Source organism: Phasianus colchicus, chromosome 7 (assembly GCF_987193195.1).
Source record: "Phasianus colchicus chromosome 7, bPhaCol1.hap1.1, whole genome shotgun sequence".
NCBI classification, from domain to species: Eukaryota; Metazoa; Chordata; class Aves; order Galliformes; family Phasianidae; genus Phasianus; species Phasianus colchicus.
The window spans coordinates 18,971,281-18,988,721 of NC_143442.1; the positions used below are offsets into that span (position 1 = coordinate 18,971,281).

General features: G+C 35.9%; 1 protein-coding gene across 8 annotated transcripts in view; it reads left to right on the forward strand.

Annotated features, from left to right (window-relative positions):
* MYO3B (myosin IIIB) overlaps positions 1-17,441 on the forward strand; it is a 193,097-nt gene that overhangs the window by 99,547 nt on the left and 76,109 nt on the right. For all 8 annotated transcript variants that reach the window (XR_016468258.1, XM_090143988.1, XM_090143985.1 and 5 more), the window contains 5 exons: positions 41-251; positions 1,698-1,845; positions 2,078-2,231; positions 4,128-4,216; positions 5,756-5,885. Coding sequence is in view for 7 of the 8 variants with exons in the window: in XM_090143988.1 (XP_090000114.1) it covers positions 41-251; positions 1,698-1,845; positions 2,078-2,231; positions 4,128-4,216; positions 5,756-5,885 (732 nt within the window). In the remaining variant the exon portion in view is untranslated. The remainder of the gene's footprint in view (positions 1-40; positions 252-1,697; positions 1,846-2,077; positions 2,232-4,127; positions 4,217-5,755; positions 5,886-17,441) is intronic.

A 17,441-nucleotide genomic window follows, 5' to 3' on the forward strand; every position in this document is an offset into this window, starting at 1 on the left:
ATAGTCATAATTTATATATATATTCTACACTGTCTTTCAGCTGCTGCACTGTTAAGTATTGGGTCAGAAGAACTGCAAGAGGCCCTAACCTCCCACTGTGTTGTAACACGGGGGGAGACTATTATCCGAACAAACACTGTGGACAAAGCAGCTGACGTGCGAGATGCCATGTCTAAAGCACTTTATGGCAGACTCTTCAGCTGGATCGTAAATCGCATTAATACGCTTCTTCAGCCAGATAAAAATATATGGCAAGTTACACATCATTGAATCATTTGTATTTACTGTGCATATGTCTTTGATGGGTTCATCCATTTGTATATATTTTGATTTTGCAGAAGAAATGCTGTGTTTATTTTGGCTAAGGCTTCAAGATGGCTTTCATGCTGTGATACTGAATTCTGTTTCCAGGACATTAACCCAACATTCTCAAAGAACTGAGTGAAATTTAGCTACTGAAGTCAGTGGAAATTGATGATTAAAATTATGTAAAATTCTTTAAAAAGATGCTTTGCATGTAGAGAACATTAAAATCATTCCAATGGCCAGTAAGTATTTGAAGTACTCTGAAAACATTCGTATGTTTGCAGAGTCCTTCCAGTACTTCTGTCATTGTAATTTAGTAGTAAATACAGATTGAGTTGTAATTGATGGTGTTTTCATTGTCAGGTAATGATCTGGTCGCTTTGCTCTTTTCAAACAGCCCTAGAGATTTCTAAAAATAAGAGAACCCCTTAGGTGATGTAAAAATGTTTTTACTAACTACAGTACCCCTGCTTCCATGCTGGGAGACTGGATAAAGCAAGGAGGAAAACAATGCTGTAATAGAACATAGAATATGGGGAATAATTATTGCAAATATAACTTAAGGATGCTAGTTCTGAATTCCACTACAGGTAATTTCACTCATCCTTGGCAGCACTGAGATAGAGAAAGGCATCTTGAGACACCTTTTAGACCTCCAGTTCCCCTTCATTGTACTGAATATAAACAGTTGCTATTTCTGACTGTAACCTGAGTCTCTTTGTTTTATGCAGGAGCCAAAGTGAGAAGTTTAGCATATAGCATTCTCCCTTTCAGAGCATGTCTGCATGACATAATGTGTTGTTATATACAGACAGACTGTGAATGAACCTATATATTGCATTATTAATGTAATTCTGTGCCTAGGCACCAAGTTAATAGGTTGTACTTTTTCTTGTCTTAGAGATAGCTTGGAGATCCCTACTTGCACTATTTTATACCATGGAGTAACACAATCCACACTTGCATTTCCAGTGGTTACTGTTGTCTGAGTATACATAATCTAGCAAGCTAACACATGGTGTTTTAATAATCCTCCTGTAGCAGCAGCAGATTTGATAATTGTCTTGCTGACTGGGTATAGCAAAAACATGCTAATAGAGCTTGGCACCTTTCCTCTACCTGGAGGATCTGTCAGTAGGTTTGGTTCAGGATGTGTTTATTGGAACCACTTATTTTAATGCATTTCTGAAGTCTGTTATTAAGTAGTTGTGATTCTCTTTTTCTTCTTCATGGGAATTTGTAAAAGACAAATGGAAAACCCATTAAAATACACTTTTTCTTCTCTGTTTTTGCAGCAAATTGAATTGATTGTGCTATCTTAGTTACCATGTTTACTTTGATTGTAACTAGATGTTGCCCATACTGAATTTTGTTTGACTTTTCACGTGCAGCAATACTGAAAATGGAATGAATGTTGGTATACTAGATATATTTGGATTCGAGAACTTCACAAGGAATTCCTTTGAACAGCTATGCATAAATATTGCTAATGAGCAGATCCAGTTTTATTTCAATCAACATATTTTTGCACTTGAACAGGTAAATTCAGCTCTCATGAAGTTTAGTTGAATCTGTCATCTTGACCCATAGATTATATTCAGGAATACATTATAAACTATAAAATGGTTGTGGGATTTAAATATATGTAATGTTCACATCTTTCAGCATAGTTGTTGCTGTTTCATAAATAATGTTGCTGGGGCCTATAGAGTATTCCTATGCATCATAAATGTCCTGGTGGTTCAATATTTAAACTTTGTTGACTTTGTAGATGGAATATCAGAATGAGGGAATTGATGCTGCTACAGTGGAGTATGAAGACAACCGTCCACTTCTAGATATGTTCCTCCAGAAACCCATGGGTCTTCTTTCTCTACTAGATGAAGAAAGTCGATTTCCTCAGGCAACAGACCTAACATTAGTTGGTATGAGCGAGCAATAGTCCTGGCAAACAACTAATGTATTTTGAGAGCCTGGTGTGATATCTTTACTTAAGCTTGTCTAGTCTAATTGTCCAACTGAGGCTGTGCCATTCTGTTTGACAGTTTGAGTGTGTTTTTCATTATGCTTCACCATGCTTCTATGCTTCACATGTTTTTTATATTGCAGAAGTTATTTTACATATCTTGTGTCAAGAGCTTGTCTTTTCAGTGTTTTAAGGAAATAACCTCTGTGTTGTCCCTGTACATGAGGTACATCAAGAGGCTTTTATCAGCATTTAAAAGGAAAAGCTGAGACATAGCAGAACTTGTATCTAGGACCACCCTGTGAGTTATCATTAGTGTCGAGAGTAAAACTAAGATCTCCCAGGATTGCAGGCCCATGTTTATCCAATTAGAAAATATTACTTCACTGCAGATTATCTCATCATAACTAGAAAGTGTGTGTTATTTTTTGTGTGCCATCTGGCTGAATATTTCCCTTCCTTCATGCATAGTTTACGCATGTCTTAACAAATTTGGCACAAACTTTAAAACATGTAGTGCATGTTATGTTTAAAAATGTTTTCCTGCTTTTATTTACTAGAACTTCATTTTTCCTTGTAGTACGTAACAGAGTTTCAGTTTGTTCAATCAAACATTGCAGCAGGGATTCAAACACTTAGAGAAAAATTACAACTGCCTGGTAAATTGCATGATATATGTACAAGATTTTTCACTTCTGGGCTGCTACTTGAAATGAGGCCAAAGAATGAATGCTGTGATTTCATTCCAGTCCTTATTTGTGAGCTAAAACTGTGAGCCTCCCTGGGGATCCTATAAAACTATTAATCTCAAATATTGAACTTGCACTTTCAAAGTGTCAGGGAGAGCAACTGAGATATTTTGCCCACTCTATATGTGCCAGACCATCCCTAATTCCCACCCCCCCAACTCAAAATCTGCCCCCTCTCCTGTCCTGCAACCTGCCAAAATTCTGAGTTTAATTCTTTTTGATTTAATTTACAAGGATTCTCAAACTCAATTAAACATTAGTAGAATGAAAACATAGAAAGAAAATTATCAGAAAGAAAATAAAACGTTAATGGATTATAACATCAGAAAAAAAATATTTTTGTATTGATGTCTCACCTACACAAAGCGAAAGAAACTTTTATCAATTGATTCTGGCCATGAATCTTTAGTTGCATGTGCAGATAAGGAAATACAATAGCAAGTTTTACAGTATCAGCATTAGTTCCTTTTTTCTGCAGCACTTCAGAGGTATGTTGCAAGAAACAGAAAAATTTTGGAGAGAAGCCTTTTTTTTTTTTTTTCTGTAGGCATACAAAGGCAATTGGGATATGGTCCCAGATACTGTATTATACTTAAAACATGATGCACAAAGCAAAATAAATGGGGAAAGGAAGACAGGAAAAACAGAAATAACCACTTAGGCAGGCTAGATCAATGCACAGATCTGAATGTACATAGTTGAAATAAATCTGCCCCAAAATTTGCATACACATATGTACACATATATATGTATATATATACACACATATATGTGTGTATATGTATATGTGTGTGTGAAGAAATTTCAATACAAAATATGAGAAATCCTCGTCCCCTCTCACTGTTCTCTATTTCCGATGCACAAAACTCTGCAAGAACAGGGATTTGAAGTACCTTATTACTGGGCTAGTTTTGAATGAGTTCTTCCATCCAGTAGTAGCAGCTTGGAAGAAAACATGAAGATGGCACGTAGTTATTACTGGGTAATCTGACAATAGATGTTCTTATAGTAGTTCTGAGTTCTCAAGCAGGAAGCAGGCCTTAATTAGGATCAAGATTTTACTTCATCACTGTAATTCTTTTTTAATCAACTTCTCAAATGTTTAGATAAATTTGAAGATAACTTACGATGCAAATACTTCTGGAGACCAAAAGGAGTGGAATTGTCATTTGGTATTCAGCACTATGCTGGAAAGGTGAGGTCGTGTGATTTTTATTTAGTTAAAATCATAGTTTTGTACTCTTAGTTTTAACCAGTTATTGCTTTTTCCTCTCTTTAATAGACAAAATGATAAAGTTTTAAGAAACAAAGAATCTATGATAAAATTTCTGTGTGAAGTAGTCCATTCTAGAACCTATCCTTAGGACTCTATTAAAAATTAGATGGACAGAAGCCACCTTTTGTTCTGAAAGAAGTCTGGCACCAGAAACACCATCACTACAATATTTTTAAAGGAACAACTCTGGAACCAGTACAGGCTATGTAATTTTTAACATTCTGTGAATGCCACAGTTGTTCTGTCTGTGATCACATATACATACATGTTCGTGTAAAGACAATGTGTAATGGTGTCTGCAATAGAACTTAAAATCCCACAGAGATCATTGGAAAGACTGAATAGTATAATTTTTTGCTAGCACAGATGACTTTCCATACTCCACAGCACCTATCTTGCTCTCAGCAGTTCACCTATTACTTTATATGAGAATAATTGTCCAATTGTTTCATGTAACATGAGCTATGCTTGTGAGGTGCATGAATCTTCATTCACAAATAAAGTGAAAATAAAATATCAGTGTTGTATTTAGTTGTTAGTAAAGTCTGTTCTATGGCTCATTGTAAAGTGTCAAAAATGTTATGATATGCTCTAGTAAACTTAGTCCAGCTTTCTGGCCTGTTAAGAATAATTGTAACTGTATCATTTCATACAAATTTAATAAATTCTTTGTCCCCGAATGGCCAAGTCATAAAAACATGACTAGTTGTAAAAGTAAACACTCAATTTCTCTGAAAACACAAGGACTCCAGTGGAATTGGGCTAGAAAGGAATATTGCTGGTAATAATAAAACCAGTTTAAATATTACAGCAGCTTTCTTAAAGAAAATAAAGAAGATTAGAGGAAAAGTAACAGATTCATATATGATAACAAATAGCCAGGCATTAATTTCTATAAAATATAAGAAAAGTAATTTTTTAAAAAGCAAAATAAAATTGTCTACTGAAGCATTAGGTAGTAAAAAATCAAAACTCATGTGCCCTAGCACACGGAAAGAAATGATGAATGTTTAGTTTTTCTACTAACATTTTGGAAGTATTAAGAAGCCTTTTTAACAGGCTTCTTGATAGTGAGCTACATCTGAAACTTACTCCTTTTGCCACAACAGAACTAGTTACCAATCAGTTTGGTGCAAGCAATAAATAAATTTTGACTGCCTGGGAACCATTTCTTATTTCACGTGTAAACTGTCAACTTAAGTTTTAACAAGGTATCTCTGTTATATTATATTCTCACATCCCATTGATGTGACAAACCATAATATAACATGACTAAAACCCAGTTTAACCCAATTTGATCTGTACTGACATGTGATTAATGCAAGTGTTTTTGGTTTGTTTTTAAAATGATTCACGTGTTGAAGACACTGTGTTAGCTGTACACTTTTAAGTCCTTTGCAGATGTTATTTTTGTGGAACACTTTCTGGCTACATATCTGATCCTGTTTCCCATGCTAGGTATTATATGATGCCTCCTCATTTCTTGAGAAGAACAGAGACACTCTTCCTGCTGACATAGTGGTGGTGCTGAGAACCTCAGAGAACAAACTTCTTCAGCAGCTGTTTTCTAGCCCACTAACCAAAACAGGTACTTTCTGCAACATTTTCAGCCACCTCCTCCTTTGAAAATCTAGTTGTTTCTGGACAAACCTGAGCTTTCGAACTCTTTCTGCTATTGAAAGTTTCCTAGATATCTAAAGTGTTAAATAATAGTAGTATTGATATATTTTTTTAAATAGTATGTTGCCATAAACCCAGGAGGCAAGATTGATTCGCTGTTCCAGAGAAAGGGAGATTATATGGTTTTTAGGGCAAGAACTCATTTTAAAAACAGAATGAGAATGAGTTTTTGTTCTTTGTCCTTTCCTAAGTTCAGTTCAGTTGATATATTCTTGCATAGTATTTCTTAAAATTTCTAAATCCTGTAATGTTGGTTGTTAGTTTGGAGATAATCCCCATCTGTTTAGATTCATTGGTGCAGTACATAAAATTGTTTCTTCCAAATTTTAAAGTATGCATACTGATCTGCTAGGTTTCATAAATTTCATTTATCTTAAGCTTATTGACACTGACTTACTTCAAAGTGCACCGATCTGTGGTTAAATAAAATAGTAAGATAAAATTTGCTTTCTCCATGGATTGTTGTCAAAATACTACTGACGTGTATAAATGCAGTATACATGCCAACAAGACAAGAAATGTACGCATTAAAAATGTCAGTCAATGCTTTCCATGTTCTTAAAAGTCTTTTTTCATAATTAATAAGAAAAAGATGTAACAATAACGAATAATCCAAATACAATGTGTTGTATTAGATTGCAAAATTATTTTGATCTGATATGATATAAACAAGTGTGATGGTTGTATTTCTACCAAAAATGTTCTGGGTAGAAAAAAGTGTACATGCACTAGGTAGTGCTGTATATAGGCTGTCGGTACAGTTCAGTGCTTGTGCAGCATATCTGTCTGTGATTTCTGGAAACTCGGTAATCCAGTCACAGCCTCTGGTATTGCTCTCAATCTATCTTGAGTCTTCTACGTAGAAAAAGAACATCTGGAGTAACCCAGATATAGCAACATTATTTGCACAAGTGTAACTGATAGCAAAATATCTGTTTATATTCTACATATGATAGATTCCTACTAATATGTTATTTCCTGCAATTAGAATGCTCTGGATTATTTCCCTTCAAATTACAATTTTGGAGGACCCTTAGAGGCGAGAATCCGCTGAGGAGTCTGTTTCTCTTTTCAGGCTTGACAAGCTTAGATGAAGGGAGATGTAGGTTAAGATAGAGTAGGATAGTTTATTGCCTAAGTAGGAAACACAAATCTTTGAGTCTATTTCTTCTGACATTTGAGTCCTTAGTAAAGACTGGTAGAAAGAATTTCTTATGCTGGATGGATCAAACAAAGCTAAAAAGAAAGCTTACATTGGGTCAAATGTGCCTCACCTCCCTCTTTACCAGCCATTTTCTACCTTGGAGCTGTTGTCAGAATGAAACAGATTAGGTATTTTCTCCCAGTTATCAGTCACAATTATTGTAAATATTGTAGGTTTGATTTCATGCAAACTTATCTGCCTCTGGCTTTCTAGAGGTGCGTTCAGTGACAGCAGGACTAAACTGAGAATTTTACCCAACATGCATAAAAGGTTCAGGAAGGAAATACTTCTCATTGCAACAATGTATGTTTACCATGTTGGCGTATTACCACTTCTTCTTTTCCTTATTTCCTATTTAAATGAATGGGTGGTTTCTGCTTCCCATAATAGGAAGTTTAGCTTTCCATGGAGTACAAGAAACAAGTTGAATCTGTATTTCTCTCAAGTTCAGTATGGGACATCCTGGTAAAAATTATTATGCATATGTTCCTGTGCATGATACTTTAAGGATAACTTAAATCTCTTAGGTCATTTCTGTTTTTTTGAAAGTCTTTGTGATTTTGCTCTATTTTTTCCAGCTGTCTAATATAATTGGCACCCACATCCTGTTTTGGGGCCTCTGTGTTCTAAAATCAGATTGTTGCCAGGTTTAGTTTTGGCAGCTTGCAAGATAAATGAAAGGTTTGGCTGAGACAGAAGGTATAACTGGCAATGCTGCTTCATCTCTGCATAGTGAAGAAAGGTAATGCTATTCACTTAACTTTCTACAAAGAAGCTTTTGTAAACAAAAGAATAGTGACCATGTAAATTTCCCACCAGGCTCTGCCCTTGCCTCTAAGCCTTATTCCCTCCACTGAACATGTACTTCATTTCTAAAGCCAGAAAATATACAGATTAACATTCATGATCTCGATACAATTTTTTCAGTTTTTTGTAGATTACTGACTGATGTGAAAGTTAATAATTTACATGGAAGCCATATTGCATCCCTCCAGGTAACCCTGACTTGAAGTGAGCCTTCTGCCAGTATCTCTGGTGTTTTGTTTGAAGATGAGTGACAGCACATTCTCACATCTGCTTGCAACTAGCTCTGGAATTTGCAGCATACGTGGTTTTTGCCAAGCGGCTTTCTCTAATATGCGTAAGAGTCACTAGGTGGTGCTATCCCAGAAGCAAGAGGGAATTTGAAACTAGAACGCGGGTCTGCGAGTTACTGAAATGTAGTTCCTAAATACCAGTAAGAACAAAAAGATGCCTTTCCCACTCCGGGAAGACCTTGTGTTTGAAGTATATTTATATAACCGTCGTTTCTTCCTGTGTCAAAAACTAAGCAGCTGCTAGAAAATAAATATTAAAAAGACTAAGTTCTTACACTAATTTAAGATCACATTAATCCCTGTAATTTATCAAACATACTTATCCTCACTTAACAAATGCTTCTGTTTCACAGTAGAAGACTGTGTCGTTTAAAAGGCCAGAAATTAACAGCAGGACTTCAAATGCACATTTGTAATAGCATTTATGGTTAAAAGAGTGCAGAATTAGTGATATAGATGTCAGAACTTAAACATTCCAGGATTAATTTTATAGATTGCCTAGCTTTTTTTTTTCTTCCTTCCGTGGAAAAGTAGGTGCATTGAGTGCAGTTTGGAGTCTGATTGTATTTTCGGGGTCTGAATGAACATACTCTTATTTAACCTCCCAGTGCTGAGGATTCTGTATATTCTAAAACTAGAATGAAATTTACTCCAAATATTAAAGAGAAATAGAGCATTTAAAAAAGCCTGCCACTACTCCAGTTGAATAGGCATGTTTCCATTTATAAGGCATTCTTGTTTGTAGTGTTGGTTTATTGCTGTCACAGCTAAAGCGTCAGAGAGGAAAGAAACCATGCAATCTATAGAAGAGTCCACTTGAAAGAGAAGAGGGTTTAATAGAAAAGATTAAGGGGAGCCCTGGTACATTCACTACCAGTATTAGTAGTGGTGAGGAATCAGGCCATCTGACTCCGTTCTGATACTTCAGAATTTTTGCAGTATCACGTTTAAATGCTGATATCATTAGAGTGCTTGAGGTTTTTAAAAACCCGGGGGTCTTTGTGACTATAGCTCCCTCCTCTAATTTTTGCGCTCACTTTATGTTCCCCAACTGATCTGACTGTGGGGAGGTAGGAAGGTGCAGGCTTCTCAGAAAAGTTGTAGCACATCATTCTCTACTTTTGAAATGTAATCCCTACAGACTTTTTTCCCCTCTAAAATTCATGGACCCTTAGAGCTTTTGTCACGGTGACTCTGTTCTAGCTTAGATCCTTGCTGAAGAGATGGAGAGAGTTGCCACCTGGAGGGAGGAAAAGAAAAATACTCCAGCCTTCCACCCCCAGAACAGAGTCACAACAGAAACGTTTCTGTCACAGTTCTGACGCTGTGTAGGGATTGGGCTTGGCTGTGTCTATTGGACTGAGCTGAGCACCAGTACTGCTATAGCAGCATCACCTCTGGTGCTTTTAGTAACATTGGGTGTTGCTCACACAATCAGAGTGTACAATTTATATATCATGCAAGGTTAATACGCTCATCTTGCTCAAAGTCCCTAGATACGTGAGCTAGAGAACTGAAAGTTTTCAAAACCTTTACCATAGAGTTAAGATATTTTAACAAGGGAGAAGCCCTCAGACAAAAAGTAATGATAAACAATGCATATCCCATTAAAAAAAAAAAAAAAAAAGCAAACAGACTACATGCTGAGAAAGCCTGGCACATATTATTGCCATTCTTTCTTTATGTACCCTAAAGCATACAAGAACTAGGGCTTTATGCAAAATCACATTGAAGAATTACTTTTCACCATTCTTTGACAGTTTCTATTTCAGTTCAGTGAAAGAAAACCACTGGGCACAGGGTGAAATCTTGGCCAATCTTAAGGCTTTGACAGTGTTTTCGATGGAACCCGTTTCTGCACTGTCCTTCTGAACACAAGCACTTCCTCTGGCACCAGGTAGTGGAGAGGCTTCTGGTTTGGTCTAAGTCAGACTTGCTTACTGAAATACAGCGTGTTTTCATCTGGGCTTAGTGAATTTTTTCTTTTAATTCCATACATCACAATAGAGTGAAAGTCTTGAATACATCTTAATTTTGCAAATTTATCCTGCAGTAAATTCTACTTATAATGGCACTTTTGTGTTAGTATTTTCACCTCCAGGAAGTAACTGCAGGCAGTCTGAGTCAAATTAATTGGAAACAAAGCCATTGTAATTATAGTCTCACTACTTATAGTTGAATCTGAATTTACATTTTCTAAGAATTTCAGGTTAATGGAAGCTGTATTTTTTCACTCAGAACAGAGGCTTTCCTACTTCTGGCTGGTCCATATGTTAAAGGCATATAAAAGTTAATCGGTTTTGCTTTGCTGCCAGTGTGTTGTGTGCAAAGAGAGGCTTTAAACCACAGATGTGCAACGTAACAATTGTGAACTTTACTGAATTGCAGATGTGGGACATCAGTAAACTAAATTAAATGTAGCTTAACTATGGAGGTAGAGTTTGACTGCATTTTATTTCATTGTTCAGTTCAGCATTTTACAGTTCAATATACCTTTCTTCTCATCCTAAGGCTTTGTGTCACGGGGCAAATACAGTACACAGATGCAAGACTTGTAAGCAGTAGGATCCCAAACAAGGCTACGATAGCCCTAAAAATGGAACTCATCTAGAAAGATAGCCATGTATCAGATGAAAGTTAGCATTTCAGCCCTGCTAAGACTTTACCCAAGGCATAACAATTATTTACAGTTGAGACTAACTATCTATAAATAGTATCAGTGAATCACTGGAATTGCACATGAAAGCACTGCAGCTGGGAAGGTCAAGTTAGGTTTATCATGCTTCTCTTTGGTAAAGGATGTTGCCCAAGCAGAACTCCAATCTTTTTAATATGCTACTTCACGGATTACATCGTTCTGAAAAATGGGCATAAGGCATAACATGGATTCTTTTCTCCAAGTGCTTACAACTTGAACCCTCCAAAAAAAGTACAAGTGGACAGATTCTATGAGCAGAACTTGATTAGCTTATTGATGTGATTCATAGTAGGATATTCTCTGTAGTACAAATACTGAGAACAATTTTTCTTTACCTTTCTTTCAGAAGAGACATCTTTTCAATTTTCATTTTCTAAACAAACTTTTCAATTCTACAATGAAAATTATCTCACAGTAGTGACTAAGTATGATCTTAGCACTTTGTTGTATACTTATTAAGATCAAAATATATTTATACTAAGGAGGAATCCAGATGTATTATATCCAAGATGTTACTGGGTTTGATATTAATTAGTAGGCTGTAGGATCTCACTGAGCAGCATATACAGAATTTAAATAGAGAAATACTCATACAACGTTATGCAGTAGTTATTTTAATGAGTAGTTTGCTAGGTAGTTTCTAAAGGCAATATGCTCTGTAACATCAAACTGTCAGAGATACTTGGTTCATCATTGGCATTCAGTAGCTCCCAGAATCAAGCCTCATTAGAGTGATTATTTTTAAATTTGCCAGTAATTTTGTAGAACAGATAGATTTGTGTAATATGCAGATAACATCACTGTTTGGAATATCCAAAATGTTTTTGTGTGGGTTTGTCCTTTATTACAAAGTACATGTTCAAGTTTTAGGCCGTTACTCCTTGTCCTATTGTTGTACACCACCAAGAAGAGCCTGGCCTCATCTACTTGCCTCTCACTTCCCTTCAGATATTTGTAAACATTAAGCAGATCCTTCTTCAGTCTTCTTTTCCCCAAGTTGAGCAGACCCAGGTTACTTAGTCTTTCCTCATACATGAGATGCTTCAGTCCCTTTATCATCTTCGTGGCCCTCCACTGGACTCCTTCTAGGAGACCCCTATCTTTTTAAACTGGGGAGCCCAGAACTGGATATAGTATGCAAAATAAAGGATGTCAAATGCATAAAATGATGGAGACCAGATCTGAATTGCTATCTATTAATAACAATAAATACAACATATATTCTATCAGATTCCTGCAGAAGAAAAAATCAATTTCTCTGTCTTCATAGACATCATTAGAGTAAGGGTGATTTTTTTGTTTATTTGTTTGGGGTTTTTTTGTAACACTAAAAATTGAGAACATTCTTCAATGTTAAGGTCTTCACTGAAAATATACTACCATTTTTTCCTTCTAATCTGGATTGTGGATGTGGTTACAGGAATCAGGGAATATGCTGAAGCAGTGGTGAACATCCTGTTAGTGATGAGGTACTATACGGCAGGATTCTTAATTATCTGCTGTTCTTCCAAGATTTCAAGGTTTGTTGTCCCAGCCTGTTCACATATAACAACATCAAGTCTTACACTGCCAGAGAAATGGATGGAAGCTACTAGGAATTATACCTGAAAAATTATGATCAATGTCTTCCAATAATGTATAAATAATAAAAAAGGTAAGTGACTTTGCAGCCTGATCTGTTCAGTCCCCTGAAGCTGTGGCATTAGAGGACAGTCATCCTGTCAGTCCCAGCCCATTATTTAGGTCTCCAACTAGTCAGGCTGCAGACCTGACTAAAAATGCTGGGCATCAGGCAGTAGATAAGTCTAGTGTTGATTATACCATAATTTCTAAAAGCTTTTTCCGAACAGTTTTTTATTCTTTTGGTTTTGTCTCACTGCTGCTTCAGACAGTTAGTTCTCAGTTGTACTTTGTTTATTACTCCATCATTAATCCTGTGCTTGGACCGAGGTACCTAACCTTGTCCATCAGGATGTGGCCTGATAGAGTTTGTCCAACATGTAATCCACTCTTTCTTTGCCATCATTTTTTCCAGATGTGTCCCTCCAGTGCCCTGCACCTGGAAACATGTTTATCACAGAATCAAATGGTAGCATATGTGCTCTGCTCCATAAATGCAATTGTTTCATGGGACTGTGATGGTCTGAGAATCACATTTGGTTTGCTTGTATGATCACATATAAGCCTGTGATATTTCAGAAAATGTCTGCATTTCAGTGAACACACTCGCCATTGAGTAGATGGCTGCACATCTCTAATTCAATTTAGCTGGAAAATTGGACAAGTTGCCACATGTAGCTATTAACAGTCAAGGACGTGTTTTAAAAGCATCCTGGTCACTGCCAGTAATTAACTGCATACCATAATCTTTTCTTTCTTGGTGCTTACTAGGTAAGGGTTAAAGTGAAGACTTTTCTTACTGAAGACCATACATTTACATATTGTGGAATATAAGTAGGCAGTTTGACCTTCATTTCATCTCAGCTGCTGTCAGGAGTGTCTTTATTCTCGCATTCTACATGGAGCCTACTAACCTACTGTGTTAAAACAACATTTAAACAAGACAGGAATCATGCTTACAAGCAGATTTATTTGCTGCAGTAAGCACTGTGTTGTGTTTGCCAGTGGCTGCCTTGTTAAAGTGAGAAGTGACCACTGAAGTGTCTGCAATGTATGCAGTAGGGAGTCTAGCAATGTAAAGTTTTTAAGTAACAGTAAACATGATTTATGTCCACTTCATGCTAGCAGTGCGATTTGAAGATTTGTGATCAGAAACTGTGTTTACTATGGCATAGATTTTTCATTTCAAACAATCATGGTCAAAAAAATTGAATATTTTTTTGCTTCTTGTTAGGTTATTCCTAGGCTGGCCTTGCTATTTCATGGTTATTGGATTCTATTTTGTAATATGCATCGAATTTTGGAACTACCATTTCTTACTCTTTAATTACTCATTTGAAATGGGAAATAAAGAAATTCTGCTTTCAGAATAAGCAGCAGTGGTAGTGGGTATGTATTGATCAATATATTGCATAGTATTTTTATAAATACATTTCTGTGTAAAGCATATAGTATAAGAGAAAAATGGATTCTTAGCTTTTTATTGCACAAGATTATCTGAAGTCACTTCTGTAACTCAAAAATATAGTCTTGGTAGTCAGTGACCAGATTCAAATTAGCACCCAATAAAAAAATTACATGTATCCACTTACAGGCAAGCCAAGAAAAGCTTAGTATTACTGTTGTAGGATATGAAAATGCATTATGAAGATAAGCAGTCAACTTCCTTAGGCTAGATAAAATATACTGAAAGACAGAGAAGAATCTCTGTGTGTCAGACATTGTCTGACTCTGTACCTCTCCTGGAGTGCAAGTGCTTAGCAGTGATTAGAAGTAATGTCAATGAAATATGAATGCATAGTAGCATTTCCAACCATATTACACTGTATCTGCAAGTAACTCCTCTTTATCTGAACCGGAAGCGTGAATGAAATTAATAAAATATATGAGGATAAGGAAAGAGCTTGTACTGTGCCCTTTCTATAATAGTAGTATCTATGGTACAGCTTGTACAATAAGGTGACATTGTCACTAGACTCTCTCCCTGTAAGTCATTTGCACTTCACAAACTAGAAGTTATATCAAAGCGTACAGTAATTCTTACCTGGCATGCTTTTACTTTGGAAGGGAGGAGTGGTCTACAGCAGGCATAACCAAAATGTAGTTACAATTACAGTGCTAATATTAGTAATATTTGCTTGATACTACTTGTAGAAAACATCACCTAAGAATAGTGGAGTAATAACAAATGTTAAGCAACATCAGAACCTCCAGCCAGAGAGTGAACTTCTCCTGATTGGTGTGGAAAGTCAATGGCTTGAGAAATCACTAATTTTACCAGATCACATAGTAAGTGCTAGGGATGCAGGAGCGAATCCATGAATGCAGACTTGTCTTTTCTAAAATCTAGAGAGTGCTTCCAAAGTCCAACTTGAAAAAGGCAACTCGTATCTTCATTCTGTACTATGTAAATACTTGACATACTTTCCTGCTTGGGCTTGTATAGTGGAAGGGATATGGTTCTTTGACATCTCTGTCTTTCTCACCTAGCTGTAATGAGAATATTCTTGAAGAAATAGCAGTTTTCCTCTGCAGTTTCAAGGCAAAGTTTATGCTGAGTATAGAGACAGTGAGCTTAGCAGTGACTGGATAGACTTTGTACTGCTGCTTCTTTCTGATGGAAGCTCTCGGAGCCTTTCACAGACTGTAATGACTGAAAAGTCACGAAGCACTAATGACACTCCTAACTTTATTATACAGACGGGAAAAAAGAGAAACGTTGGGGCTGGCTGATTCCCCTACTGACACAAATCAATCCCAGAAACCTTTGTCTCTGGCACTGCAGACACACAGGTAGGAGCCTTCATTGTTCAGATAAGCAGTCCAGCCAAACTGAAAAGGAAATGCATGTGAATAGAGTTGAACATGTACATATTTATAAGATCAGTCCTAGTCAAAAACTACAAAAAACTCAGAAAATTTTGAGGGAATTTTTAATTTGTCCATTTTGTGTCATTGGATCTAGTATGGGTAGTATTTTATTTAACTCTATGAGCTCGTCACTTGTGTTTTGTCTGAAGTGCTGATCATATAATGTGTGTGAAGCCAGAATTCTGACAGGCACAGTGCAGTCTTTTAACCTTTAACCAGCTTAACCTTGCAAGGAGCTTTTTTTTAACTGGCTATGATATTATCTAAAAATATTTGTTCTTCAAATATTGATGTTCTTCACAAAGTGGAATAACGTTTTACTATTTCTGGTGTGTAAAATAATAAATGACCTTTTAAATGAAAATCAAGTGCAGGGACAGGTACTCTGAATGTTTACTGATTATAAACATCACTCTAATTCTGGGTAAAACATCTCTTATTATGTAAACTAATTTTCAAGCCGTGTTTGTTTTTAGTTTTATTGGTTGGGCAAGTTGCAGGTAGTCATTTTCCTGAACATTAGCTAGTTAAGATGAACTTTTACTGAAACATCATTTTATGTTTGATCTGGAAAAGAAAACCCTGATAACATTTTTTCTGTGGCTTTCAAATTATGCTACAATTGAGTAGTTAACAGTTACAATGGAGATCATTTGACATATGAAATAAGAACAGATAAAAATTCATAAATAAATATTGGTCTTATTCTTAGCTTAGTCTTTACTTTTGCCAAGAAGAAAAATGAAATTATTAGTGCAAAATAGACAGCAAATCATTGATTATGATTGAAATTAGCTTTTCCCAGTAGTAAACTGTAGTCATGCTAAGGTAAACTATTATGTACTTTGACCATACTATGTATACTAGTGTAGTACTTAGCAAATGCATAGGATATTGAACATAACCCTCAGATGATAGAATATCGCTGGCATGCATGTTCATACCCAGAATAAAAGTGGTAGTTCATGGTAAACAACTAACAGTTCCAAACCTATTGAAAAAAACTGCAAACCAAGCAGAGCAGTCCCGATCGCTTATGCACTGCCTTGTCTGTAACTTACTACCAAACAATCAGATGTATAGGAGTTCTCCTAGACAAGATTCAGCAGTTGTTTCATATAGGCCTCACACTTTACTTATACGGCAACTTATTTCTCTTATTTGATTTAATAGTCTGAGTAGTAAATATCAAGCTGAAATATTCAATAAAAGTGTGCTCATATCAGAACAGTAGGTGAAGATTTCTGAGTAACATTAAGAAAACCAGGAACTCTGTTTTGGAGAAGCTCCTTCCCTGGAGCAAATAACACAAGCAAGGTATTCAGAGATGATGCTCAGATGAAAGTAAAACTAAAACTCTCTACAAAACAGTTTTTGTTTTCATGTGTAATGAAAATAGCTAGTAATATGGCAAGCTGAGGGAAAAAAAAAAAAAAAAAGGTAAAAATTGAAAGAACAAAGAACATACGTGGTGGTTTTTTTTTTGTAGCTGAGGCCAGTTCAGTCTGTAAAGAACAAAACTTTATTTTCTCAACACCTGTTATGGCACTGGAAATGATAATGTATTTTATATAAATACATTTGAACAAATTCTGAAAACTACTGCTGTCAAACTGGTAGTCAGGGGATGTTGTTGGGTTGGGAATGTGACCTAAATATGTAGTTCTGGCTGACTCCAAGAAAGAATGAACCAATGAGCAAAACTGTGATACACAGAGCTTTTCATTTTTAAGTAAGAACTGACTGTTTTTTCATTTCCTTCTTGTGTGTGAAGTCATGAAATATACTTGACTAATTAAAAAAAAATTTGCCTGTTTTTCTAGATCAGAAATGTTAAGTGTAGTTTTAGTTCTGCGTGAAAAGTTCAGGGAAAGCTTGGAGATATTAATAATCGATAGTAATTAACCTAATGTCAGCTCTGAGTGTGGTAAACCTTGATGATTCTAAATTTTAATTAGTTATTAGAATTTTGTA